The sequence below is a fragment of the Enhydra lutris genome, unplaced genomic scaffold (genome assembly GCF_002288905.1).
Source record: "Enhydra lutris kenyoni isolate GAN:26980312 unplaced genomic scaffold, ASM228890v2 scaffoldscaffold106, whole genome shotgun sequence".
Lineage (NCBI taxonomy): Eukaryota > Metazoa > Chordata > Mammalia > Carnivora > Mustelidae > Enhydra > Enhydra lutris.
Genome location: NW_019154190.1, coordinates 871,463 through 895,936, shown reverse-complemented (window position 1 = coordinate 895,936; position 24,474 = coordinate 871,463). Strand labels below are relative to the sequence as shown.

At 52.2% G+C, this 24,474-nt stretch overlaps 1 protein-coding gene across 1 annotated transcript in view; it reads left to right on the top strand.

The window, feature by feature from the left end:
• The first annotated feature begins 6,962 nt into the window (after positions 1 to 6,962).
• LOC111139417 (obscurin, cytoskeletal calmodulin and titin-interacting RhoGEF) overlaps positions 6,963 to 24,474 on the top strand; it is a 159,060-nt gene continuing 141,548 nt past the window's right edge. The window contains exons 1-8 of the mRNA XM_022491664.1: positions 6,963 to 7,944; positions 8,829 to 9,098; positions 9,613 to 9,873; positions 10,556 to 10,864; positions 10,995 to 11,261; positions 11,900 to 12,178; positions 12,525 to 12,800; positions 13,388 to 13,663. Coding sequence (XP_022347372.1) covers positions 6,963 to 7,944; positions 8,829 to 9,098; positions 9,613 to 9,873; positions 10,556 to 10,864; positions 10,995 to 11,261; positions 11,900 to 12,178; positions 12,525 to 12,800; positions 13,388 to 13,663 — 2,920 coding nt within the window. The remainder of the gene's footprint in view (positions 7,945 to 8,828; positions 9,099 to 9,612; positions 9,874 to 10,555; positions 10,865 to 10,994; positions 11,262 to 11,899; positions 12,179 to 12,524; positions 12,801 to 13,387; positions 13,664 to 24,474) is intronic.

Here is a 24,474-nt window from a genome sequence, read left to right as displayed (position 1 = left end):
AGAAGCAGGCTTCCTGCTGAGCAGGAGGCCGACCCCGGGCTCGACCCCGGGGACCCTGAGATCGCGGATCTGAGTGGAAGGGACACAGGTAATGTCCTGAGCCACCCAGGCACCCCTGATTCAGCACTTTTTAAGATACCATTTGGCCAAGACGCTGTTTTGGTGAGAGAAGGGATGGTTGACGCCAAGGGCGTGCCCTTTGTGGTGTGCCCCCAGAGCGGCCTGTCTTCCAGGTGCAGTGAGCCCCCCATGAATCCACCTGTGCCCTCGAGCGGCTGTTGTCCTTCTCACGCGTGTCCGGTGGCTCCGTGCCATCCCATGTGGCTCTCATCCTGGACTCTCTTGGGTGTTTGCAGTGCATACTTTGTGCCCCTGTCTTCCAGCTCATGGGTTCCCTCTGCCACCCGGATGGCTGCCCCTGAGCCCTCCTGCTGCCTGTTGGACTTCCTGATCCCTCTCTTTATCGCTATTCTCTGTGCGATGACACACTGGCATGGCATGTCTCCCACAGTTCTCAGAGCAGTGGACACAGCTGCAGTAGCTGCCCTCCTGGTCTTGGCATGTCTTGGGCTTGCAGTTGGAAATTGGACACTCCAGACGTTACATTGTAGCAGCTCTGGAGTCGGCCTGTGGGGGTCTGTGTTCCTGGTGGTTCTGTGGTAGTATGTGCACATGGACCATGTCCGTGGGGTCTCTGTGACCTGGGGGGGAGCCATGGCCATCCGTGCTGTCAGCGTGGATAGACCCCTGTCCGGTCTGTGTTCCTGTGTCTCATTGGTCCCTGTGTGCAGTCATGGGGCCAACTGCTGTCCCAGGATGTCCCTCCGCGCCCTCTGTCTCATGGGGGCCCCTCAGCTCCTGGCTGTGGGTCCCTTTCCCCTGCCTGACCTCTGGGCCTTGCTCTCAACTCCTGGCCGCAGGCTCAGCCAGGAGCAAGTGGTGGGGCACCAGGAACCAGCAGAGGTGCAGGGAGCGGGAGCCCCGCTTCACAGTGTGGTTTCCACTTGATCCCTTACTTCGCTGACTGACATCATCTTTTTAAGAGTTAAGTTTGTGGATACAATTCCCCGTCATTTTAAGAATGAGGCTGTATAGCCTGATCTGCCCCAGGACACCATCATTTCTCTGTCTGTGTGGCATCGATGGGCACAGAGGTTCTTTCCAAAGCTTCTCATCAATGGCAAGGGCATGAGTGTGAACCCTCCTGCTCCCACAACTTGCAGGCCTCCCATTGGGCCAGCTTCTTCCAACCTTTTCCCTTTGTGTCCACCCCCACTCCCTTCCTTCCCAAGCACCTCCCCCCACCCCCCGCCCGCTACAACAAGTAGTTTTAATCCCTTCTATGTTCTTTCAAACCCAAACTCCAGACCTTATGTGGAATTCACCTTCTTCTCCATTAACATTCCCGTTTTGTTCCTGGATCTGTGCAGGCTGTGGTCTCACGGCCATTGGTCTTGCACTCAGGAGAAAGGTGTGACACCATCAGCTGTGGAAACAAGCAAACCATGGCCACCCTGAGCCATGGTCCCTCTACTGCCAACTGCTGACACACTGTCCCTGGGGACCATCCACGAGGTCTCTGGAGGGAAGACTTGGAAGGGAGACTGAGCATGCTGGCCTTTCCCCAGGAGCGTGCCTGTGGCTTCCCTTTGGGACGGTCAGAGAGCAGGGCCACTGGCTCCCCCCACCTCCACTTAAGAAGCACTCCCCTCCGACACTAGAGCACTAGAGGTCACAAGCTCTCCCCTCTGCAGGAAAGGTTCCCAGGCCTCAGAGTTTGCAGCCTCTGCCCTGTTCCTGGGGGCGGGGGTGGGGTAGTTCCAGTGTCACAGCTGGAGGAGAGTGGCTCAGGCCTGGGGGGGGGGGTTCCTCTGAGCTTGGGGCTCCCAGACAGACCACTCAGAGCCCAGGGAGAGAGGGGGCGGACAGCATGATGTGGGATGCAGGGCAGAGGAGGGTGACCTCTGGAGGGTCACAGGACGCTGTGAGGGTGGGGGAGGACAGAGGAGGAGGGTGAGCTATGGAGAGTCCAAGGACAGAGAGGAGGAGGAGGGTCACAGGACTAGGGGAGGACAGAGGAAGTGGAGGGTGAGCTATGGAGGGTCACAGGACAGGGAGGAGGACAGAGGAGGAGGAGAGTGAGCTATGGAGGGTCACAGGACAGAGGGAGGACAGAGGAGGAGGGTGAGCTTGGGGAGGGTTACAGGACCGGGGGCGGGTTACAGGACCGGGGGCGGGGGGCCAGTTGGAGGCCAGTGAGTCACCTGAATGCCGGTTAAGGGATCACTATAGTTGCGATTAACCCCCGGTTACCATGGACCCATCGGTGTCCATAGAGGTGGACAGAGGGACACCTAGGGCTGACCCTCTGGCCGGTGGGTCCATATTGAGTGTGGGGCTGTGTCTGCACCAGGAAGGGACACCCCAGTGTCCTGGGGCCTACAAGCATCTTCTTTCCATAATGCACCTTCTGGAACCCTGAGAAATAAATGTCTATTTGAGCTTCCTGGTCTGTGGTTTTGTTATGGTGTCTGAGCCAAGACTTGGGTACCCCAGGGCATCTGGTCTGTGCTTAGAGCCTTAGTCCCCACCGCATACAGGGGTGCTGGCTCAGGGTCAGGGGTGAGGCTGAGCATGCCAAGCAGTCCCTCATTGCTGGCTATGGTGGATCCGCGTCCTCCCTACCCTCATTCCCCCCTCCCTGGGATCTCTGGACTCCTGGCTCTCACACCTGCTGTGGTGGGGGTCAGCAGGTAGACACACCAGCTAGAGCGGTCCTTGCATCAAGTGGGTGCAGGGGCCTGGCTAGGTGTCTTGCTCTGGTACCCACACTCAGATGGGGTCCCTGAGGGTGGGTCTCAAACCTAGGCCGCTGGGGGCAGGGGTCAGCCCCTTCCCAGGAGACTCTCTGGGTCCTGGTTAGGCCCCACCAGGCAGAGGCCACCTGTCCTCCAGATGGGCCTGGCATTTTGTCCATGCTTGTCCCTACAGCAGGGCTATGGGGATGGAGTTGGGGACAGCCTTCCTGGGGCACGTTTAGCACTGGCCACTGTCTTGCCTGCCCACCCCTGGCCCATGGCCGGGAAGGTCCCTGCCTGGGTTCTAAGGGATCCCCACTCCCATTTAAAGGTGCCGTGGACACCCAGCCAGGCCAGTTGCTACTCGAAGGACCAGGGATAAAGAATCTGCCTTCAGCATGTGTGTGGTGGGGACAGATTGGGGCTGGTGCTGGGGCCTGTGCTGGCTTCTGGCTACCTGCCTCCACCCCCTTCCAGAGGCTCAGGACTTCCAGATGGCCATTGCTCTTGGCATACTCCTGGGTCCCTTTCTCCCCTCTGGCTGGTTCTGGGTCACTTTCTAGCTGGGCCTCGGGTCCCCCCTCTTCCTTCTGGACAGTCTGGGTCTCCTCTGGGTAGTTCTGGGTCCCCCTGTTCCTCTGGCTGGTTCTAGGTCCCTTTCTGGGTGGCCCCAGGTCCCTTCGAGGTGGTCTTGGGTGCCCCCTGGGTGGTCCTGGGTCTCCTGGGCTCCTTCCTGCCTAGTATCCTTCCAGGATACTAGTCTGAGGAGGGGTCACCACCAGGTGGGGTCCCTGCCCCACCCACATCATCGCTGCCCCTGCACCCCCACACCTGGCCACCCAGAGCCTCTGCCCTTTGCCTCCCGGGGCTGGGGGTGAAACCAGATCGCAGGCAGTGACACCCGGGCTATTTTGGAGCTGGGCTGGGCTGGCTGGTGGAGGGGGCGGGCCCAGCCTTCTCCAGCTGACAGCATCCGCCTGTCCTTTCGTCCCCGTCCAGTCTGAGGACCGGCCAGAGAGTGGGCTGCTGGGTGGGAGCTCTGTCAGTCCTGGGCCCGTGGAGGGAGGTGAGACCCAGCAGCCCCTGTTCCATCGTCTGTGCCCTACGCCTGGGTGCTGCTCCCAGCCTCCCGTAGAGACAGGTGAGGAGGCCGATCAGGCAGGGTGGGGGCCATCCCAGGCCTAGCCCCTCTCCCTCAGGGCTATTCAGTTGAAGGTCAGGGCACTGGGGTCCAGAGGGGCCTGGGGAGGGGTGTCCAGCCAGGTTGTGTAACTCCAACGGTTGGGGCTTTGGAATCCGGGCCCTGACCCCGTGGTGGCCTGAGCTGAGCCCCTCTTGCGGGGAGAGAGCAGTGGGGGTGGGAGACCAGGGGGCTGTGGCGTGCATCCACCTCCTCCTTTGTGGCCCCCTGCTCCAAAGGAGGCCTGGGGGTCTGGCCGGCCCTGCCCCCAGCTCTGCGGAGATGGATGGCCGCTGACAGCTGGGGCTATTTTGGGCCTGTTGGCTCAGCAGAGGGGACAGCCAGAGGGGCACTGACACCTGACTCCAGGAAAGAATTTCCCCTGGAGTTCGGGAGGCTGCCAGGCCAGGGGTCCAGACTCCAGGAGCTGTCGTTGGAAGTCTTTTCTGGAAGGTTGGGGGTGGGGGAGGGGGGCGGCGGGGGCTCTGGGGGGTGGGGGGATGAGGTCGGGGAGAGGGGCAGCAGGGACTCCAGGGGACCAAGGTTCTGTAGTCAGGCTGCAAGCCAATTCCCACTTGGGCCCATGAGGAGGACCCAAGACTGGCCAAGTTCTTGAAAACCAAGGATGGAGGCTGCAGGAAGGGCTCACGTCAGCCCTCAGGACTCCGAGGGTCCAGAGGCATGACCCTCTTGTGGTCATGGTGGGGGTGGGGAGGTCATGGTGTCCGTGTGGAGGGAGGCTGCTGCCAGTGACAAGCTGGGCCTCCAAGGAGCAAGGAGCCCACTCTGAGGGAGGAAGGCGCTTCCCTGGGGAGCTGGGGCTGAAGTCCTAGCCAGTTGTCCCCTCCTGAGCCTCCCACTCCCCTCTGCATGTCCCAGCCCAGCAGGAGTCCCCCAACTTGGCCTGAAGGAGTGTGGCTCTGGAGTCCTTGGGCCAGCATTTTGGGCACCGCATATAGAGCAGTGGGGATGCCTGTCTGGGAGCGGTTGAGCCTGTGGGAGCCCCCAGGGTCTCATGGGTCTGCTGCACTGAGGTGGGGAACACGGGCCTTTGACCAGACATCAGCACCATTCCTGGGGCCTGAGAAGATCTTGGGGTCTCTGCCCATCCTTCCCAGGCCAGGGGTCAGCCTGTCACCTGCCAAGGGCCTGGGCTGCTTTCCCCAAGCACGTGTAGTGAAGGGAAGTCCCTGTCCCTTCCCTGTCCTCCTGGGCCCCCAGAGGCCACCAGCTGTTGAGGTGGCTCTCAGCCCCTGCCCGTTCATGAGCTCAGAGCACCTAGCTCCCAGAGCTGCACCTGGAGTGGTGGGGGTTAGGGTGCAGTGAGTGTCCTGCCTTGGGGGGAACTGCAGGCCAACCAGGAATCAGGAGGGGAGCCCAGGGAGCTCAGAGCTCAGGGCTTCTGGAGACCCAGTGTCAGAGTAACCCTTCCCCAGAGAGACCTCAAGGCCCAGGAGGGCGTCCACGGAGGCGGGGCTTGGGTGGCCACCGGCCCAGGTCCTCCCAGTCCCAGAGCTTGGCCAGGCGGGGAAGCGAGGGGGGGTAAGGGACAGAGGTGCTGACTGCACAGTGAGTCAGCAGACTGGTGCAGGCTCACCTCCTCCAGGGGGATTAAGGGGGATTAGGCCCTGAATCACAGGACAGGAGCCCAAGGGTCCAGAACATCACCCCACTTGTCTCCCAGGGGGCAGCCCATGCTGGAAGCCCAGCCCTGGGGTGGGGAGGAAGTTGAGGTGCTTGGGGCCAGCCCTAAGTCAGGGGGGCTGCTCTTCTTACAGAAATGGGGCAGGGTAGGCTAGGCCCAGCTTCACCTTACCCACCTGTGCCGATGGCCAGCCAGTCCCTGGTAGCCTTCGTTATGGGGGTGCCAACCCTGCCCCCACAGGGTGCCCAGCCAGTGGGGACACACAGTCTGTAGAGTGACCAGGCCCTGCCAGTCAACCTGGCCAGTCTCAGCCTGGACGTCTGTGGTTCCTCCCAGGGGACTCTCTGCCTGTCCTCCCTGGGCTCATAGCTGACCATGTGCTGTCCCTGGGGGAGGAGCAGGAGCACACAGCGAGGGGGTGTGGGCGGCTTATAAGGGGTCCAACTGGCAGCCAGATTTCCGATCTCCCTGCTCATCAGGGTTGAGGGGACCTGGAAACCCCTGGAGAGGTGCTGACGGCCCAGTACACTGGACTTTCAGCATGGGCGCTGCCTGGGGCCAGCTGGGCTGCAGCACCCAGAACCAGAAGTGTGTCTTGGGAGGATGAATCATGCGGAGGAGGAGGAAGGGGCAGGGGACAAAAGGGGGCACGTGGGGCAGAGGGCTCAGAGGGCAGCCTCCTGGGATGGAGGATCTGTGACCTCCAGCGCACCACAGTCAGAGGCACAGGCCAGCAGCAGGCACCCGGGGAAGGCCTCCCTGCCCAGGCCCCGTCCGGGTTCAGAGAGCCGCCTTCTGAGTGGGGGAGACATTTAGGCAGATTGGAGTCTCGGAATCCAGGAGGCAGCAGTGTGTGGGGGACAGGGACTGGTCCCTTGAAGGCAGCTGGAGTTGGGGGGGGGGAGGGAACACACACACACACACACACACACACAGGCAGGTCTGTGTGGAGAGGACAGCATGGCCCCAGGTAGGGAGATGCTGGTGAACAGAGACGAGGGCCAGCCAGGGTGCTGGTGTATTTTGGGACAGGTACTCAACTGGACCTGGAGTTGGGGGTGGGGTTAGAGCTGGGGGGACAGGAAGAGACAGAAGAGCCTGTTGTGAGGGAGGTGTGGCACCAGACTCCAAATGCCCAGAAAGGAGCAGCAAATCTGAATTTCTGTATCACCGTGCCTTGGACAGTCCTAGCTGTGGGGGCAGGGGAGATGAGGCGGAGGCGCGGGGGTGGGGGAGTGGTGTGGCGGAGGTGGGGGACTTGATCAGTACAGGGTCTTATCCCCACTATGACCTTCCCCCAACCCGCTCCCAGGTCCCTCCTGCTGCCCCCACCGCCACCATGGATCACTCATTCAGTGGGGCACCCCGATTCCTGACCCGGCCCAAGGCCTTCATGGTGTCGGTGGGCAAGGACGCCACGCTGAGCTGCCAGATCGTGGGCAACCCCACGCCGCAGGTGAGCTGGGAGAAGGACCAGCAGCCCGTGGAGGCGGGTGCTCGCTTCCGCCTGGCCCAGGACGGCGACCTGTACCGTCTCACCATCTTAGACCTGGCCCTGGGCGACAGCGGGCAGTATGTGTGCCGCGCCCGCAACGCCATCGGTGAGGCCTTCGCCGCTGTGGGCCTGCAGGTGGACGCCGAGGCCGCCTGCGCAGAGCAGGTGCCCCACTTCCTCCTGCGGCCCACGTCCATCCGCGTGCGCGAGGGCGCGGAGGCCACGTTCCGCTGCCGCGTGCGCGGCTCGCCGCCTATGGCCGTGAGCTGGGCCAAGGACGGGCGGCGCTTAGGTTCCCCTGACGCCCCCAGAGTGCGCGTGGAGGCCAGCGGCGAGGCGAGCGCGCTGTGCATCCAGGCCACGCGGCCCCGCGACGGCGGCACCTACACGGTGCGCGCTGAGAACCCGCTGGGCGCTGCCAGTGCCAACGCAGCGCTCACCGTGGACGCGGATGCGGACGCGGCGGGCCCTCCCGGGGCCTCTACCGCTGCGCTTCTGGCGCACCTGCAGTGGCGGCGCGAGGCGATACGCGCCGATGGCGCCCCGGCCTCGCCACCGGGTTCTGGCACGCGCACATGCACCGTGACCGAAGGCAAGCACGCGCGCCTCAGCTGCTACGTGACGGGGGAGCCAAAGCCAGAGACCGTGTGGAAGAAGGATGGGCAGCTGGTGGTTGAGGGCCGGCGACACGTGGTGTACGAGGACGCCCAGGAGAACTTCGTGCTCAAGATCCTATTCTGTAAGCAGTCGGACCGGGGCCTCTACACCTGCACGGCGTCCAACCTGGTGGGCCAGACTTACAGCTCCGTGCTGGTCGTCGTCCGAGGTGAGCTCAGGGTGCTGGGCGCACGGCCCCAGCGCGGGGTTGCTGCCCGAGAAGCCCTTCCCCACCCTCCCTCCCCCTGTCCTTTCCACCTGCACTGGAATCGGTTGTGGAATCCAGAGGTAAAGTCCTGGGGCAGCTCTCGAGTTCCCAGAGCCACAGAAAGAGGGGAAGCGGATGACCACCCGCCTGTCCTACTGTGTCTGTGAGAGTCACATGAGTGAGGAACAAAGCGCTTTGTCCTCAGCCCCACCTCCTCCTGGGAGATGACGGGAGGTGGGGTGGGGTAGGGGTGGGAGGCGGGCGTTCCACCCCCTCACAGGATGCTTAGGGGGTCTCCCAGGCAGAGTGGGGGAGAAAGGAAATGGCGCGGTTCCTCGGGGGTCCCTGCAGAAGCTGCACAGGGGAAAGTGCGCAGGGCAGCAAGGCTTGGCCCACGGCCGGCGCTCAGGGGGTTGAGCGGCAGCCGGCCCTGGTCCTGCCGCCTCGCTGCTCGTGGGAGCGGGATCCCACCGGATTTTGTGGCCCGGGAGCAGCATCTCTGGGATACTTTTTGTGGCTTTAGGTGCCTCGTTTACAGACATCTTCTGTCTAAGGGGAGGGGGCTCTTTACCCCTAACCCCTTACATCCCCCTACCTCCCTGGACTCATCCCTGCTGCTCCCCTGCCTTCCTACCCAACTCCTGTCCTGGTCCTCTGCCCCCATGCCAGCCCCGTACCCGACTAACGGAGCCCTTGACCTGCCCTGCTTCCCTCCGACCGCCGCCTCTCTCCCTGGCCCGACCGCACTCTCCGCCCCCCAATCCCTCCTCCTCCACCTCCTCCCCGCTACTCTCTCTGGCCCAGACCCGCCGCCCCTGCCCGGCTCACGCGCCCTGTCCCCGCAGAGCCCGCGGTGCCCTTCAGGAAGCGGCTGCAGGACCTGGAGGTGCGGGAGAAAGAGTCGGCCACGTTCCAGTGCGAGGTGGAGCTGCCGGCCACGGAGGCCGCGTGGTACAAGGAGGAGACGCGGCTGTGGGCCAGCGCCAAGTACGGCATCGAGGAGGAGGGCACCGAGCGCCGGCTGACGGTGCGCAATGTCTCGGCCGACGACGACGCCGTCTACATCTGCGAGACGGCGGAGGGCAGCCGCACGGTGGCGGAGCTCGCAGTGCAAGGTGTGCGGGGGTCGCGGGGAATGGAGTGGGGAAGGTGGGAAGGGACGGGGCGGGGAGGAGGGGCGGGGCAGCGGGCGGGGGAGGAGCCAGGAGGAAGTGCGGGGCAGGTGCGCTGCTAGGGTCGTGCTGGGGCAGTGCAGGACGGAAGGTGGGCTCGGAGGAGGGGCGGGCAGGGGGCGGGGCAGGGCGGAGGAGGAGTGGGCAGGAGGAGGAGCGAGGAGGAGGGGCGGGGCAGGGGCTGTGCTGGGGCGCAAGGTGGGCTCCGAGGAGGGGCGGCCAGGAGGCGGGGCAGCGGTCAGGCTGGGGGCGGATGGGGGCGGATGGGGGCGAAGTGGAGGGGCGAGCAGGGGTGGGACAGGGGGGCAGTACACAGTCGGAAGCGGGGCTCGGAGGTGGAGGTGTGGGCGGGGGGCGGGCGGGGGGCGGTGCGGAAGGTGGGCTTGGGGGAGGAGCGGTGGGCGGAGGACGCCCCCCATCCAAACACCGACCAGTCCCCGGGCCCTGCCGACCACAGGCAACCTCGTCCGGAAGCTCCCGAGGAAGACCGCGGTGCGAGTGGGGGACACGGCCATGTTCTGTGTGGAGCTGGCCCAGCCCGAGGACTCCGTCCACTGGCTGAGGAACCAGGAGGAGGTGGTGGCCGGGGGTCGCGTGGCCATCACCACAGAAGGCACGTGCCACACGCTGACCATCTCCAAGTGCAGCCTGGAGGACATGGGCGAGGTGACCTTCATGGCTGGGGACTGCCGGACAACGACACAGTTCTTTGTGTCTGGTAAGGGCCAGGGCGTGCCTCTTGAATGGACAGGCCCTTTTCCCCTTCTTCTGTCCACTGGGCCACGCTGTACACTCTGGTCTGCTGTGGGGGGGGGGGTAGGAGGGGCTTTGGGGGCTGGACCAACCGGTCATAGCTCTAGTTTTCTTGGACCCCTGGTTCGTTTGCTGCCCTCCTTCACTGTGGTCACCCCAGGTGACTGCAGAGTGGGAGTTCTGGTGACCACCACTTTGCGAACCAAAGTAGAAGGTACAGATTGTTCTAGAAGCACACAAATGGGCGAGACAGCTGTGGGACATCATGAGTGAGCATGTCTTCTTTCTGTGGCCTTTGCTATCAAATTTGTAGATTGGGGGGTAGGTCCCTTTTCCCACCCATCTTCACAGGGTCAGCCCTTTGTTGGGGTAGGAACGGGCCCCTGCACACGGGTCTCAGGGCCCTCAGAATGGTCACTGTGCCCCGCTTTGGTCACTGTCAAGCCCGAGACCTGGAATCACAGATAGGGTTTATTCCTAGGCCCCCTGGTCATGGGCCCACAGCATCCCTTGGCCCTGCAGTCCCCTCGGGCCTTGGGCAGTCCAGACAGTGAAGGCTCGCTCCCGGGAGGGCGGGGCTCATCTTGGAGCTAGGGCTTGGGGAGGGAACTCCCAGTGAGTGACGCCTTGGGTGGTTCTCTGCCCAGCCCCTAGGAAGCCGCCCCTGCACGCGCCTGAGGCCCCCATGGTGAAGTCCAGGACAGAGTGCTCCGTGACCCTTGGCTGGTCCCCACCACCCCACGGGGACCACCCTGTCCCCATCGATGGTTATCTGGTGGAGAAGAAGCGGCTTGGTGCCCATACCTGGAGCCGGTGCCACGAGGCTGAGTGGGTGGGTGCACAGGAGCTGACTGTGGCCAGCGTGTCTGAGGAGGGGGACTTCCAGTTCCGGGTGTCCGCTCTGAACAGCTTTGGCCACAGCCCCTACCTCGAGTTCCCAGGGACTGTGCACCTGAGTAAGTGTGGATGCGCTCCAGGTGCCTGCCCCATGGGCTTCCTGGGGGAGGCAGCACTTGGGCCGGGCTCAGGCAGAGGAGGGGTGGAGAGGGCAGAGGCTGGCCCTTTTCTGAAGCCCTCACCCTGCAGCCCCCCAGCTTGCCGTGAGGACGCCTCTGAAGGCAGTGGAGGCTGTGGAGGGTGGTGAGGTGACCTTCTCCGTGGACCTCACTTTGGCCTCGGCGGGCGAGTGGTTCCTGGACGGGCAGGCCCTGAAGGCCAGCAGCGTGTACATGATCCGTCAGGACGGCACACGGCATGCCCTCACCATCCACTCAGTGTCCGCCAGCATGCACGGTGCTGAGCTCAAGTTCGTGGCCAACGGCATTGAAAGCAGCATCCGCATGGAGGTCCGAGGTAGGAGGACCCCCGCTGGGACCCCCAGGCCTCTGCCCTAGCAGTGGGGTGGGGGTTCCTGGAGCTGCTGCTTGTCCCGGGGCAGGTGAGCTCCCAAGTGATCTCCTGGATGCGGCAGGGTTGGGCAGGAGAGAGTGGTGGGAGGCAGCTTGCCCAGGGCTGGCAGTGGCCTCTCCCATGGGTTGTGTGGGTTGTGCATGGAGGACTGGACTCAGAGCCTCACTATTCTGTCTCCCTGCTCCTCTCCCTCCCCTCCCTCCCTCCCCTTCCCCTCTGCTGAAATCTGTCACTCTGCTTCTCCCTGTTCCCTCATTCCTGTCTCTCCCTGCTCTGTTCCCTCCCCATCCTTCCCCACCCCGTCCCTCCCTGTCCATTCTCTTTGTCCACGTCTGTTCACTCTTCTCTCTTCCTTCCCCCTTCATTCTCTTTCTGTTCCCTCTCCCATCAATCTCTTCTGCCCACACCCCAATGTCCCTCCTCCATCCCCTCCTCCTCCGTCCATGCCTCTTCTTTCTCCTCCTCCACTGTCCATTCCTCCTCTGTCCGTCCATCTCCTTGTCATTCTTCCTTCTGTCTCCTCCCCTGTTCTCTCCACTGTTCTGTCCATGCACCTTCTGTCCACCTGTTTGTGGCCACAGCGGCCCCAGGGATGACCACCAGGCGTCCAGTAACAGCTGTGAGGGAAGTGCTGGCCCGGCTGCATGAGGAGGCACAGCTGCTGGCTGAGCTGTCAGACCAGGCTGCAGCGGTGACGTGGCTGAAGGATGGCCACGTGTTGCCACCAGGCCCCAAGTATGAGGTGCAGGCCATGGCCGGACAGCGGGCACTGCTGGTGCGGGATGTGGTTCGAGATGATGCTGGCCTCTACGAGTGTGTCAGCTGTGGGGACCGCATCGCCTACCAGCTCCTGGTGCAAGGTGATGCCTGCTGTGTGGGGGGTCCATGTCCACCATGGCCACGGCCCCACATTAGGTTCCCCTGCTCTGGGCAGGCTCTAGGGGGTCTGGGTGGTGGGAGTCACCGTTCTCAGTCCCTGTAGGGCAGTGGGGAGTGGGGCATGCTCAGCTGACCTTGGGGAGGATGGGGGAGGGGAGGCTCTGGTCAGCAGGGGGCGGGGCTTCCTAAGGGCAGGTGGCACTCCGAAGGAGACCCTGGTCTGGGGGAGGTCTGCAGGCCCCCGACGTCTCTGTCTGCTGTCTAGCATAGGTGTCTCTGTGGCCGGGGCTCTGCTGGCCACACTGACCTGCCCGGGCGCCCTTCCAGGGCTCACTCCCTTTCTGCACAAGGACACTGCTGGTGGCTGTGTGGATGCTGTGGCTGGAGGCCCAGCCCACTTCGAATGCGAGACCTCGGAGGCCCATGTGAGTGTGCACTGGTACAAGGATGGAATGGAGCTCAACCGCTCCAGCCAGCGCTTCTTGCAGGAGGACGTGGGTTCACGGCACCGGCTGGTGGCAACCTCGGTCACCAGGCAGGATGAGGGTACCTACTCGTGCCGTGTGGGCGAGGACTCTATGGACTTCCAGTTGCGTGTCTCTGGTGAGTCACAGCCTCTGAGGCATGTTGGGTGGGGAGCAGGTCTGGCTGCATCAAGCACTTGTGAGGCTAGGCTGTCCAGCCCTTCCTTTCTTCCAAGAATGCCTGGGAGGGGCCGTTGCTCTTAGAGTTGGGAAGAGGAACCTCCCAAAGAACTAACGTTTAGATGAAAAAAGATGTGGGCATGGAAAATAAAAGATAAGAAGGAAACTTGTAGCTTTTTTGTCCTTTTGAAGATGAGGAAGTGAGGCAGACAAGACTCGGGGTCTGGATGCCTATGGCTCTGGCTCTTGCTAGAAGCTTGTGGGGCCTCTTGGCAGATGCTGAATCCTGGCCCTTAGTTGGGACTCGGTCACTGCTCCCAGGCCTCCCTCTCTCTGTCGCTAGGCACTGGCCTGGCTGTCCATCATGGTTCTCAGAGGCTGCTCCCCCCATGCCCTGGAGGGGTCAGGGCATCAGGTCCCCTTGTGCCCGAGGAGGGCTCTACCGGCAGCACCTGACTGTGAAGGATTCCCAGGGTTGCCTGGCTCCAGGACTTGGGAACCTTCCCTCAGTGGGGCTTCTGACCATGCATCCCTTTCTGTCCCCAGAGCCCTCTGCAGTGTTTGCCAAGGACCAGCCAGCATGCAGGGAGGTGCTGGCCAAGGCTGGGGCCAGTGCCACCCTGAGCTGTGAGGTGGCCCAGGACAAGACAGAGGTGACGTGGTACAAGGATGGAAAAAAGCTGAGTACGAGCTCCAAAGTGCACGTGGAGGCCAAGGGCAGCAGCAGGCGGCTGGTGGTGCAGCAGGTGGGGAAGGCAGATACCGGGGAGTACAGCTGCGAGGCCGGGGGCCAGAAGGTGTCTTTCCACCTGGACCTCACAGGTCAGTTGACATCCCAGGAACAGGCCTGGAGGAGGTGTTTGGGAGGAAGTTGGGTCAGGCCCACAACAGGCAGTTATCTAGTGCCAGCTGACAAACACCCCCAAACTGTGGAGACAGTTGGCTGTGTGGTCAGGGGTTCGGGCAGGGCTCAGTAAGACCACTTCTTTTTGCTCCATGAAATGTGGGCTGGGGCAGGAGTATCCAGCCTGGCCTCGTCCATGCGTCCGATGTCCCAGCAGGGCTTCAGTGCGTGGGTCTAGCCAGATGGCAAGCCTTTGTCTCCGTACGATGTTGGTTGGGCTCACTCCTGTGTCTGGGATCCCTTTCTTTGCTCCTGGTGTCTCTGCCCCAGGTGTGTCTCCATGGTGTCTCCATGGTGGCTCTGTTTCCCTTAGGGAACAGCAGGTGCTACCGGGCTTGTTGGGGTCTGTGCTCAGAGCGTGACCACCACCACGTTCTGCTTCACACACCCTGGTTTCCAGGTCAGGAGGAAGTAGACCCCACTGCTGAGGGTATGGACATAGAGAGGCTTTACTCATCAGGGACCGTTTCTAACAGCCTCCCACAGGGACACCACAGGGACATAGGCTCTGTCTGCTTCTAGTTCTCTGCCACCCTGAGCACAAAATAAGGACCTTCATTATACTTATTGCCTCCTGGTTATGAGATGGCTTCCACAGCTCCAGCCATCACATTTCAAATGGGAAGAACTTGCAGGGAGTATTTTTTGGGTCATTTTCTATTGCTGTGCAACAAATTATCACAAACTCAGTGGCTTAAAACAGCTCTGATGGCCACACCCCACTGCAGATAGCCTGGAAAAATGGCTTTACTGTCTGGGCTGTGGGACCTCGAGGGTGGAGACGGTGGGCCTGTGGTCAAGTGGGCGGTGTGGGTCTGCTGAGGGGCTTGTGTGTGTCCTGGGACCGCCCCGTGCCCACATGAGGTGGCTGCACCCTGAGTCTGGACATGTCCCCTTCAAGGCAGGCAGTGCCGGGATCAGTAGTTTATAATTTTTAGTGTAGAAGACTTGTTGAGTTTTTTGGTAAGTATGTTATTCTTTTTGATGTTTCCTTAAATGGAATTATTTTTTAAATGTTAGTTTTGGAAGGTTCATCACTAATATACAGAAATAGAATTAATTTTGAATATTGCTGTTGTGTCCTACAACCCTGCTGAGCTGGTTTATTCACCTATTAATTATCTGTGGATTCTTGAGGATTTTTTTTTTTTTTTTTTTTTAGATACAAAAAAGTATCCCCTGTATTGCACAGTTTTACTTCATTATTTGCAGTCTGGATGCCTCTTATTTTGTTTTTGATTACTGATTTATTCTCTTTACTTGTTGTAGGTCTGTTCAGGTTTTCTATTTCTTCTGGGGTCAGTTTTGGTAGCCTGTGTGTTCCTATGAGTTTGGGAATTTCATCTAGAATTTATTGGCATTCGCTTGTTGATGGTGTTCTCTGACCATGGTTTGTATTTCTGTAAGGTCTGTACTAGTGTCCCCACAATTGTTTTTGCTGTAATAATTTGAGTCCTCTAAATTTCTTAGCTGTCTAGCTAGTGGTTTGTCAATTTTGTTGATCTTTTCAAATGTCTTTCATTCTTTCTTTTGCTTTTTTATTCTGTTTCATTCATCTCATCTATAGACTTTATTTCCTTCTTCCAACTTTGGGTTCCACTTACTCTTCTTTTTCTAGTTTCTTAAGGTGTGAAGTTAGATTATTGATTTGTGCTCATCTTTTTTGATATAGGCCTATAATTTATAACTATGAATTTTCCTCTGAGCACTGGTTTCACTGCATTTTATTAGTCTTGGTGTGTTGTGGTTTCGTTTCCAACTATTTCAAAATATTTTCTAATTTTCCTTACAATTCTTCTTCAAAAGTGCATTGTTTACTTTTGGCAGACTTGTGGATTTTCCAGTTTTCCTTCTATTAGTGATTTCTAGTGTCACTCATCTGTGGTTGGAAAAGATAGCCTGTATGATTTCCATCTCTACATTTACTGAGATTCATTTCCTGGCCGAGCCCATGGTCTGTGTCAGAGAACGTTTGGTTGTTTCTGTGTCAGAGAACGTTTGGTTGTCTCTGGTGCGGTGGGTGGAGAGTTCTGTTGAGTCAGCTGGGTCTACCTGGCAGGTACTGCTGTTTCCTTACTGACCTCCTGCCCGTCTTTCTGTCCATTATGGAAAGCAGGGCACTGAACTCTCCAACTATTATTGTACGTCTTTTTCTCTCTTTGATCTGTTAGTTTTCACTTCATGCAGTTTGGTCTCTCCTGTGTGTTGTGCTTATGTTTACAGTTGTGAGATCTTCTTGGTGAAATGAACCTTTTATCAATTTATGATGTCCTTAATTGATGCATTTATCAATCAATAGATAATGTTTCCTATGGTTTTTGCCTTAAAGTCTGTTCTGCCTGACATTAGTATAAACACCCCAGGTCTCTTTGGTTACTATTTGTAAGAATTATCTTCTCACTTGAAGCCTATTTGTGTCTTTGGATCTAAAGTAAGTGTCTTGTAGACAGCATGTATTTTTTAAAAAATCTATCTCACCAATCTCTACTTTTTAATTAGCAAATTGAATCTATTTATAGTTAAAGTAATACTTACAAGGAAAGACTTACTTCTGCTATTTTGGTGTTTGTTTTTTTATATGTTGTATGTTCTTTGTTCCTTATTCTTTCCATTTCTATCTTTTTTCTGTTTAATTGATTTTTTCTGGTGTTTCATGTATTAAGTGTATATATTTACTATAACTTTGTATATATTATATATATATATAACATTGGCTCTTTTTAGCTATTTATCTATTATCTATCTAGTTTTTTCTTAGTGGATACTCTTAGTGGTTATCACAATTAATATCTTAACTTTGTAATATTCAAGTTTAAAATTATACCATCTTAGTTTAAGTAAAAGAGCTGTTCCTTTACAGCTCTGTGTCCTTACACAAAGTGCAGCTTTATGTTGGTATTGTCAAAATTTGTCTTTATACACTAACTTCAGTCCATTAACTTTACAGTTTTGTAATTATTGTTTATGCATTTGTGTTTTAAGATCATATGGGGAAAAAACCCAAAGAGTTAAAAACTAAAAAAATGCCGCAATACTGGCATTTACATTTACCTGCGTAACTACACTTACTACTGTTCTTTATTTTTTCATATAATTTCAAGTTATTGTCAGTGTTTTTCATCCATGCCTGAAATGCCTATTTAACATTTCTTGCAGGACAGTTCTAATAGCAACAAAATCATCAGTATTTATTTGAAGGGGAATGTATTAATTTTTCCTTCATTTTTAGGGATGCTTTTGCCAGATATAAAGTTCTCAGTTGATAGTTTTTGTTTTTGTTTTTGTTTTTGTTTTTGTTTTCCCCTGAGCACTTTAAAACATCACCTACTAAGTTCTGGCCCCTATGGTTTCTGAAGGGACATCAGCTGTCACTCTTGGTAGGAGCACTCATATGAATATTCTCTTTGCCCCTTTCCCTTTAAATCTCCCTGTGTGTATGTTGCCCCACAGGGATTTAAGGCTCTGTTCATTTTCTTCATTCTTTTTTCTTTCTGCTCCTCAGACTGGGTAATTTCATGAGACTTGTATTCAAGTTTGCTGAGTTTTTTTTTTCTTCTGTCTGCTCAAATCAGAAGTTGAACCCCTTTAGTGAATTTTCATTCCAGTTACACTTTTCAAATGTAGAATTTCTATGTAGTCTTAGAAATATATCTTCTTATTGATATTCTCTCTATTTGGTAAGACATTGTTCTCAAACATTTCTTTACTTGATGAGAAATGGTTTCCTTTAATTTTCTGAGCATATTTAAACTAGCTGACCTAAAGACTTTGTTTAGTGAAACAATATCTGGACATTTTCAGGGACAGATTCTGTTGGACAGCTTCCTTTCCTGTAATGGACCATGATTCTTTGCATGTCATATAATTCTTTATTGATATTGGAATATTAAGTAATATCATGTGGGAACTTAGTTCAAATTGTCCAACCCCCTCCCCACTTTGTAGTTGTTGGTGTTTGTTTCTATTTGTGTGTTCAGTGACTTTTCTGAACTACTTCTGTGAAGTCTGCATTTTATACTGTGTTGAACCCCTGAAGTCTCTGGTTGTTTAGCTAATGGTTTTACAGTGGTTTCTTTAGATGCTTGTAACCAGTAAGCCTCCCAGTTCTTGTTTGGTACGTGCATATACAACTTAGGCAGTTTACAATCATGTTTTCACGTCCTCAAGGTTAGCCCACAGTGTGAGTTTAGGGCCTCCTCAAATGATTCTTGAATATACATATATTTGTGGCCCTCTAGATGCCCAGGAATGTGCCAGAGCTTTCCAAAGCCCTCTATGGACATAGACATTCTTGCAGCTTTTCCTTTTAAGCTGATTTGTTAGCCTGTTGTTTACTCAACTGATTCCTACCACCTTGGGCAGCCATGATGTTCAGTAATTGCCTGTGATTGTTTTCAACAAATACTGATGGAGAAAAGGCTATTTGCATTGCGTGAGTGCCTGTTCAGGCTTGAAGAATAAGGAAGGAGGGAAAGAAGAAAGGAGGGAAGGAAGTCAGTCTTTCTTTTTGTTCAGTTAGCTACCACATAGTACATCGTTAGTTTTTCATGTCGTGTTCAATGATTCAGTAGTTGCATATAACACCCAATGCTCATCACCACAGCTACCCTCCTTAATACCCATCACTGGGCTAATCCATCCCCCAACCCCACTCCCTTCTGTAACCCTCAGTTTGTTTTATGGAGTCCATAGACCCCTATGGTTCATCTTCTTCTCTAATTCTTTTCATTCAGGTTTCCCTCACTTCCTGTGTGGTCCTCCTCGCTATTCCTTATGTTCCACACATGAGAGAAACCATATGATAATTGACTTTATCTGCTTGACTTATTTCTTTTTTTAAAATTTTTAAAATTTATTTTCAGTGTAACAATATTCATTGTTTTTGCACCACACCCAGTGCTCCATGCAATCCGTGCCCTCTCCAATACCCACCACCTGGTTCCCCCAACCTCCCACCCCCCACCCCTTCAAAACCCTCAGATTGTTTTTCAGAGTCCATAGTCTCTCATGGTTCACCTCCCTTTCCAATTTCCCTCAACTCCCTTCTCCTCTAACTCCCCTTGTCCTCCATGCTATTTGTTATGCTCCACAAATAAGTGAAACCATATGATAATTGACTCTCTCTGCTTGACTTATTTCACTCAGCATAATTTCCTACAGTCCCATCCATGTTGATGCAAAACCTGGGTATTCGTCCTTTCTGATGGTTGATAATATTCCATTGTATATGTGGTCCATATCTTCTTTATCCACTCATCTGTTGAAGGGCATTTCGACTCCTTCCACAGTTTGGCTGTTGTGGACATTGCTGCTATGAACTTGGGGTGTAGGTGCTCCTTCTTTTCACTACATCTGTATCTTTGTGGTAAATACCCAGTAGTGTAATTCCTGGGTCATAGGGTAACTCTATTTTTAACATCTTGAGGAACCTTCATATGTTTTCCAGAGTGGCAGTACCAGCTTGCATTCCCACCAACAATGGGAAACCATTCCCCCACTTCACATCCTCACCAACAGTTTTTGTTTTCTTTTTTCTTTTTTAAAGATTTTATTTATTTATTTGACAGACAAAGATCACAAGTAGGCAGAGAGGCAGGCATAGAGAGAGAGGGGGAAGCAGACTCCCCGCCTAGGAGAGAGCCCAACACAGGGCTCGATCCCCGGACCCTGAGACCATGACCTGAGCCAAAGGCAGAGACCCAACCCACTGAGCCACCTAGGCACCCCTGTTGTTTTCTGACTCTTTAATTTTTGCCATTTTAACTGGTGTAAGAGGGTATCTCATTGTGTGTTTTTTTTTAATGTTATGTTAGTCACCATACAGTATATCATTAGTTTTTGATGTAGTGTTCCATGATTCATTGTTTGTGTATAACACCCAGTGTGTTATTCTTTTTGCACATTTCTGATTCAATGGGTTACTGTTTGATTGAGTATGTTTATATTTATATTCTTGAGGAAGTGTGGTTGGTAGTATTCATATATGTATTTGTGTGGCTTTGTCCTCAGGGCAATGGAAAGGGTTCCCTTCTCATCTGTTTTCTATGCGAGACTGTGTAGAATTGATGTGATTTCTCTTCCTTCTTTAATTTCTTCTCTTAAAGTTATTTCCCTGATTAAACCAGTGAAGTCATCCTGGGCTAAATATTTCTTCCTTTAGAAGGTTTAAATTTTGAAAACATTTTATTTATAGAGGTGAAATTATGCAAGTTACCTATTTTTTCTTGGGCAAATTTTAGTAGTTTGTAATTTTTGAGGAATTGTTCTATCTCTTCAAATTTGTCTAATTTACGTGCATAGAGTTGTTTGTAGTGTTCCTTTATTATACTTTTAATGTCAGCAGGTTCTGTGGTGATGTTCCTTTCCATTCCTGATATTGTTAGCTTAGATTTTCTCTCTTTTTTCTTTATTAGTCTTACTAGAGATTTATCAATTTTATTGATCTTTTCAAAGAACCGTATATAGTTTTCATTGATTTTCTCTATTTTTTCAATTTAATTGATTTCTCTTCTTTATTAATTTTCCTTCTGCTTGCTCTGAGTTTCTTTTGCTCCTAATTTCTTAAGGTGAAAAAAAAAAGGATTACTGATTGAAAGTTTTTCTTTTCTTTTTATCCTCCAATGCTGCCAATTTATTTATTTTTAAATGTTTATTTATTTATTTTTTAAAAAGTTTCTTTTCTAATATAAATATTTAGTAGTGTAAATTTCCCCCTAATTATTGCTTTAACTTTATCCTGCAAATTTTGATATGTTTTTATTTTAATTGTTGTTCAGTTTAAAATACTTACTGACTTCCCTTGAGACTTCTTTGATTTCTGTAGTTTTCAGAAGTGTGCTGTTTAATCTCCAAGTATTCTCTTTTTTTCACTCTTATCTCTCTGTTATTGACTTCTAGTCTACTTCCATTCTGGTCAGAGAACATACTTTGTATTACTTCAATTTAAAAAATTTTTTAGAAATTTCTTTTCTTAACTTCAGTATGGTCTGTAGTTAAGTTGCCATTACAACATGGTAAATGTTCCATGTATACTTGAAGGGAAGGTATATTCTGCTGTTGTTGGGTGGAATGCGTTGCAAATGTCAGTTAGGTCATGCTGGTTAATGGGTTGGTTCTTCTATACCCCTGATGATCTTCTGTCTACTAATTCTACCAGTTGTTGTGTGAAGAGTGAAGTCTTTAGCTATAAATGTGGACTTTCTGTTTTTACTTGCAGTTCTGTCAGTTTTTGCTTTGCATATTTTGACTCTGTTGTTAAGGGCTTACTCATTTGGGATTATTACATGTTCTTTATAAATTAACTCATTTGTCTTTATAATATTTCTGGTAATTTTCTTGGCTCAAAGATTTACTTTATTTTAATATAATAATATTAATGTAATTTTAATAAAATATTAATATAAATATTCCAGCTTTGTTTTGATTAGTGTTTGCATTACGTGTATTTTTTTATTCTTTTGTTTTTACCTACCCATATTTGAAGTGAGTTTCTTGTAGATAATGCAAAGTTGAGGAATTTTTTAAATCAACTTTTTTAAAAAGTTGAAATTTTTTAAAATTTCAATGAGAATTTTAAAAAAGATTTTTTAAAATCTCTGTCTTAGAATCAGTGTGTTTACACTATTTTCATTTAATGCAATAATTGGTACATTTGGATTTAGGTCTACTATTTTATTATTTCCACTTTTTTCTCATTTTTGGTTCTCCTTTTTCATCTTTGCTGCCTTTTTTGGGTTACTTAGGAAGTTTTTAGTACTCCATTTTAATTTATCCATTGTGGTTCTGTGTCTACTTTTGTGTGCCCACAGTAGGGATTATGTTAAACATACTCAACTCTCACCACTTACTTAGAATCATTATTTTACTACTTCAGTTGGGATGTAGAACTTTTATCAATATATAGGTCCTTTTACCCTCCCACCATTATGCCATTATGTTATTAGTTGTTTTATGTATTATGTCTAGCGTTGACAGCCTCATCAAACAATGTAATAATTCTTGCTTTCAATTGCCAAATATAGTCTGAAGAATTGTGCAGGAGAATAGTCTGTTTTGTTTACCCAACATATTAGTCAGCTCAGGCTGCCATAACAACAGATATTTATTTTCTCACAGTGCTGGAGGCTAGAAGCCCAAGATCAAGGTACCAGCTTGGGCATGTGCTGGTGAGACCTTCCTGTCTGGCTTGCAGATGGCTGTATCCTCACACATCATTTCCTCTGTGGGCCCATGGAGATCAAGAGAATTCTCTGGTGTCTCTCTCTTATAAATTCCTATTGGATTAGGGTCCCACCCTTAGGACCTCTTTTAAGCATAATTAACTCCCTAAATGCTCTATATCCAAAATTGGGGGTTAGGACTTCAACACACAGATCATGGGAGGGGGGGTTGGGCAGACAATTCATTGTCCATAACATCCAAACATCTACCATTTATGTTGGTCTTCCTTCACTCCTGATGCTCTGAATCTTCCTTAAATGTCATTTCCCATAGAAATTCTTGTGGAGCAGATCTGCTGACAGTGAACTTTCCTAGCTTCCCTTCATGCAGAATGTCTTTATTTCATCTTCATTTCTGAAGGATAATTTTGCTGGATACAGAATCCTGGACCAATGATTATTTCTTTTAGTGACTAATTTTCAATGAGAAAAATCACAGTAATTCAAATTATCCCCCCAAAAGTCATGTGTGTGTATTCTTTGGCTGTTTTCAAGAGTGTTTGTTGTTTAATTTTCAATGGCTCTGAAATGGTGTGTCTGGTCATGGATTTCTTTGTGTCCAAGATTTGCTGGGCTCTTATAATCTGGTTGATGTCTTTCACCAAATTTGAAAAAGTTTCAACCATCCTTTCTTTTTCTTTCTTTTTTTGTAGAAACTTTATTTTTTATTTTATTTATTTATTTGTCAGATAGAGAACAAGCAGGGGGAGGGGCAGACGAGGGAGAAGCGGGCTCTCTGCTGAGCCAGGAGCCCAATGCAGGACTCGATTCCAGGACCCTGAGATCATGACCTGAGCAGAAGGCAGACACTTAACCAACTGAGCCACCCAGGCGTCCCTCAAGCATCATTTCTTGAAAATATTTTTTAACTACACTCCTCTGTCTTTCTAGGACTAGTGACATGAATTTTAGTCCTTTCAGTTTAATCCCGTAGGTTCCTGAGTCTCTATCTAACAGGTCCCTTTCTTGCTCTTGCTTAGATTGGTTAATTTCTATTGATTTATCTTCAAGTCCAGTCACTCTTCTGTTGTCTGGATTTTGCCACTGAGAAATTGAGTGAATTATTCCAGTTATTATATTTTTCTACTTATAAAAGGTGTATCAGTTCTTTATATCTTTTCTTTCTTTGTTGAGAGTTTCTGTCGTTCCATCCCTTCCAAGAACATTAGCTTTCTCTTTTTGGATCATTTTTATAATAGCTGCTTGAAACTCTTTGTCAGCTATTTCCAGCTGCTGTGTCATTTTGACATTGGTGTCTGTGAATACTCTTCTTGCAGGCATGTGAACTGAGAGTTTCCTGAGAGTTTCAGGGGACTATTTTGGATAGCATCCTGGATGTAATGAATACTATGTTTTGAAACTGTGGGTCTCCCTTATATCTAATGAGGAATGTTGATTTTTTTAAAGCTGGAAATAAACTTTGCTGAGTTCCAGTGATGGGTTCCTGCCAGCCTTCCAGGGGTTGTTTTGTTTCCAGAGTCTTTGCAGTACCATTTCCATCTGTCCTGAATGTGCCCACCTAGTACTTGTTGTGGCTTTGCCCAGTGGCCTGTGCCCCAGTTCAGAGCTCGAGGTCTTTGGCCTGCTGATTGGGGTCAGATCCACTCACAAGTGGCTCAGGGGTGAGCCCTGGTGTTCCTTGACAACCTCATGTTCTCTTTGGTTGGAAAGGTAGGCATGTTGCTTTGGGACCTGCTTACCATAATCCCCCCTGCACCTACAGGAGGATAGAAAAAGAAAGATCAGTGGGTCCTCCTTCAGTTGAAGAACAATGTTCTCTATCCTCAGTGTTCTGAATGTTTCTGATCTTGATGGGCGAGGGTGTAAGAGCATGGAGAAAACATGGGGTGTCTTCAGTTACCTCTGAGCATTTGGGGTTCTCTTCCCTATGCTCTAGGGGAGGGGGAGGGACCTACTTCTGGATATTGGGCTGCCCTGTGTGCAGGCAAGTGGGAGAAGGTGGACTCACTTCTGGTTTGGTGGACTTTGAATTCTGGTTTTTGTCCTCCCCAGTCCGCCTGCTGCTGCTTACTTTGAGAACCTTCAGACGAACTCCATGGCCCTGTGGCTGCATTTGGTGACTAAGACAGGGTGGACCAACCACAGGTGTTTTTGTAAAAATATGGCTTTTAATTTTTTGTACTTATGTAGATGGACCCAAAGTTTGGTGTTTCTAGTGTGGGACAAATCCTAAACATCCTTGTGGTGATATTTGTAACTCACTCAGGGCAATTTTGAAGGCAAACCACTGTGTAGCTGGGGTCCTCATGGTGTTGGCTCAGTTGTGGGATCAGAGTGACCATGGAGGGCTCCACAGGCTTCTTCCTGGCACAGCCAGTGGCAGATCATCACACACACTTTTACATGGATGCACATTTATTTTATTTTTATTTATTTATATATTTTTTTGTTTTTATAAACATATATTTTTATCCCCAGGGGTACAGGTCTGTGAATCGCCAGGTTTACACACTTCACAGCACTCACCATAGCACATACCCTCCCCAATG